We start from the raw sequence: 2,588 nt of genomic DNA on the forward strand, positions 1-2,588 counted from the left end.
CTCACATACACACTCTCCCTCTCTCACTCACACACATGCTCTCTCTCTCACATACTTGGAGATCCCTCTCTCTCTCACACACACCCATCTCTCTCTCTCTCACACACACCCATCTCTCTCTCTCACACACACGCACTCCCTCTCTCTCTCACACACACACACACTCTCTCTCTCTCTCACACGCACTCCCTCTCTATATCACACACACACTCCCTCTCTCTCTCACACACACACACTCCCCCTCTCTCTCTCACACACACACACTGTCTCTCTCTCTCTCTCTCACACACACACTCTCTCTCTCTCACAGACACTCTCTTTCTCTCTCTCTCTCTCTCTCTCACAGACACATACACACTCTCTCTTTCTCTCTCTCACACACACTCCCTCTCTATATCACACACAGAGTCCCCCCTCTCCCCCCCTCTCTCTTGAAATCCATTCTGTCAGATATTAACTTGTAAAACATAATAAGCCAACTGCTGCTTGCTTTTAGTGCATTGTTGTTTCCCCATGCAATAAAAATATCCTCATTAGATAACGAGTTTCCAGGTTATTATCCTGATTCACAGCACAGCTATTTAGTCGTTACAATGCAGTTGTCCAAATACATTTCCTTCTCTGTTCACTGTTCACCATTTTATGTTCGCTATTCAGCATTTTACATTCACCGTTCAACAGCTCATTTTTCTCTGTTCACCACCCCTGTTTATTCTATGTTCATAGTTCACAGCCTTATATTGTTTTCCATTCACATGTTCACCCCACCTCATATTCTTGCAGTGAGCTGCCAGAATTGTTTGCAGGCGTGGCTGTGTGGTAAGAAGCTTGCTTCCCGGCCACATGGTTCCGGGTTCAGTCCCACTGCGTAGCACCTTGGGCAAGTGCCTTCTACTATAGCCTCGAACCAACCAAAGCTTTGTGAATGGATTTGGTAGACGGAAATTGAAAGAAGCCCATCATATATATATATGTGTGTGTGTGTGTGTGTGTGTGTGTGTGTGTGTGTGTGTGTGTGTGTGTGTATTTCTGTGTTTGTCACTCCATCATCACTTGACAACCAATGTTGGTGTGTTTATGTCTCTGTAACTTACCAGGCTTACAAAGAATAAATCCTGGGGTTGATTTGTTTGACTAAAGGCAGCACTCCAGCATGGTCGCAGTCAAATGACTGAAACAAGTAAAAGAAATGCTGGACCAAATGCTTAGCAACATTTCTTCTACCTACATTATTTACATTATTTACATTTGACAGATATTTGTCCTCATCTTGTTTGTTGTTAACACGTTTCGGATGATATTCCTTCCAGCCTTCATCGGGTGTCTTGGGGAAATTTCGAACCTGGGTTATCATTCCTAAAGTACTTTTCAATGTTATTATTATTATTATTATTTAGGTCATTGCCTGGAATCGAACTTGAAATCATGACCATTCCATCACATCCCATCCCATCCCATCATCCCATGCACCCCCTTTTTTTTTTCCTGGACAATGGTATCTAAGACCTGTAACCTTAGATATCCACAAGCTTTTAATAATCCTTCAAGTGCTCAAAACCTTTCTGATGATATTTCCTGTTCATAAGAGGCAAACTTTCTGTAGAGGCTCTATAACACATCCCATTCCAATCGTCTTCAACTATTTGTCTATATATCATTATTCACAGTCCCTAACACACCAATTATTACAGGCACAACCATTACTGTTTTCATATTCCAAGTTCTCACAATTTCAAACTTTATGGGATAATATTTTTTTTTATTTTTCATTTTCTCTCTTTACAATCCTGCTATCAAATGGACACAATGGATCAGTTAGTTAGCAACTTCGATTTTCCTTTTCTATTATTGTTATATCTGGTTTATTATTTTCCATCTTTTTATCTGTTTGAATGAGAAAATCTCATAAAATCTGGCGTTTCTCCAACACAAGCAATTATTATTATTATTATTATTATTATTGTTATTTGTAATTGGTTTTTCTTGTATTTTATCCTTTCAGGGAGAAGCGACCCAAAGTCGATGTCAAAGATTACACGATAGCAAATGTTAAAAACACAACTATGGGCCGCATGCCGGGGACTGTCGATGGACAGCAGTTTATTATAGAAAAATGCGAGGTAAGTTACTTTCACTTTCACTTTCAAATGTCAGAGCTATCAGACTGACATCTTACAGATGACACTGTTAATGCTCAATCACTGGTACTTAATTTATCGACCCTGAAAGGGTGAAAAGGCAAAGTTGACCTCAGTGAAATTTGAACTCAGAATGTAACAACAGATGAGTTACAACTAAGTATTTTGCCTGGCATGTTAGTGATTCTGTCAGCTTGCTGCCTTGATAATAATAATAATAATGATGATGATAATAATAATAATAATTATAATAATAATGATGATAATAATAATAATAATAATAATAATAATAATGATAATAATAATAATAATAATAATAATAATAATAATAATAATAATAATGATAATAATAATAATGATAATAGTAATAATAATAATAATAATAATAATAATGATGATGATGATAATAACAATAATAATAATAATAATAATAATAATAATAATAATAAT

At 36.8% G+C, this 2,588-nt stretch overlaps 1 protein-coding gene across 1 annotated transcript in view; it reads left to right on the top strand.

Moving 5' to 3' along the window:
* The window catches only part of LOC106878885 (protein XRP2), a 29,090-nt gene that overhangs the window by 3,791 nt on the left and 22,711 nt on the right, over positions 1–2,588 (top strand). The window contains exon 2 of the mRNA XM_014928230.2: positions 2,003–2,120. Within this exon, the coding sequence (XP_014783716.2) occupies positions 2,064–2,120 (57 nt within the window). The 5' untranslated portion in view covers positions 2,003–2,063. The remainder of the gene's footprint in view (positions 1–2,002; positions 2,121–2,588) is intronic.

This window comes from Octopus bimaculoides, chromosome 25, assembly GCF_001194135.2.
Source record: "Octopus bimaculoides isolate UCB-OBI-ISO-001 chromosome 25, ASM119413v2, whole genome shotgun sequence".
Classification (NCBI taxonomy): Eukaryota; Metazoa; Mollusca; class Cephalopoda; order Octopoda; family Octopodidae; genus Octopus; species Octopus bimaculoides.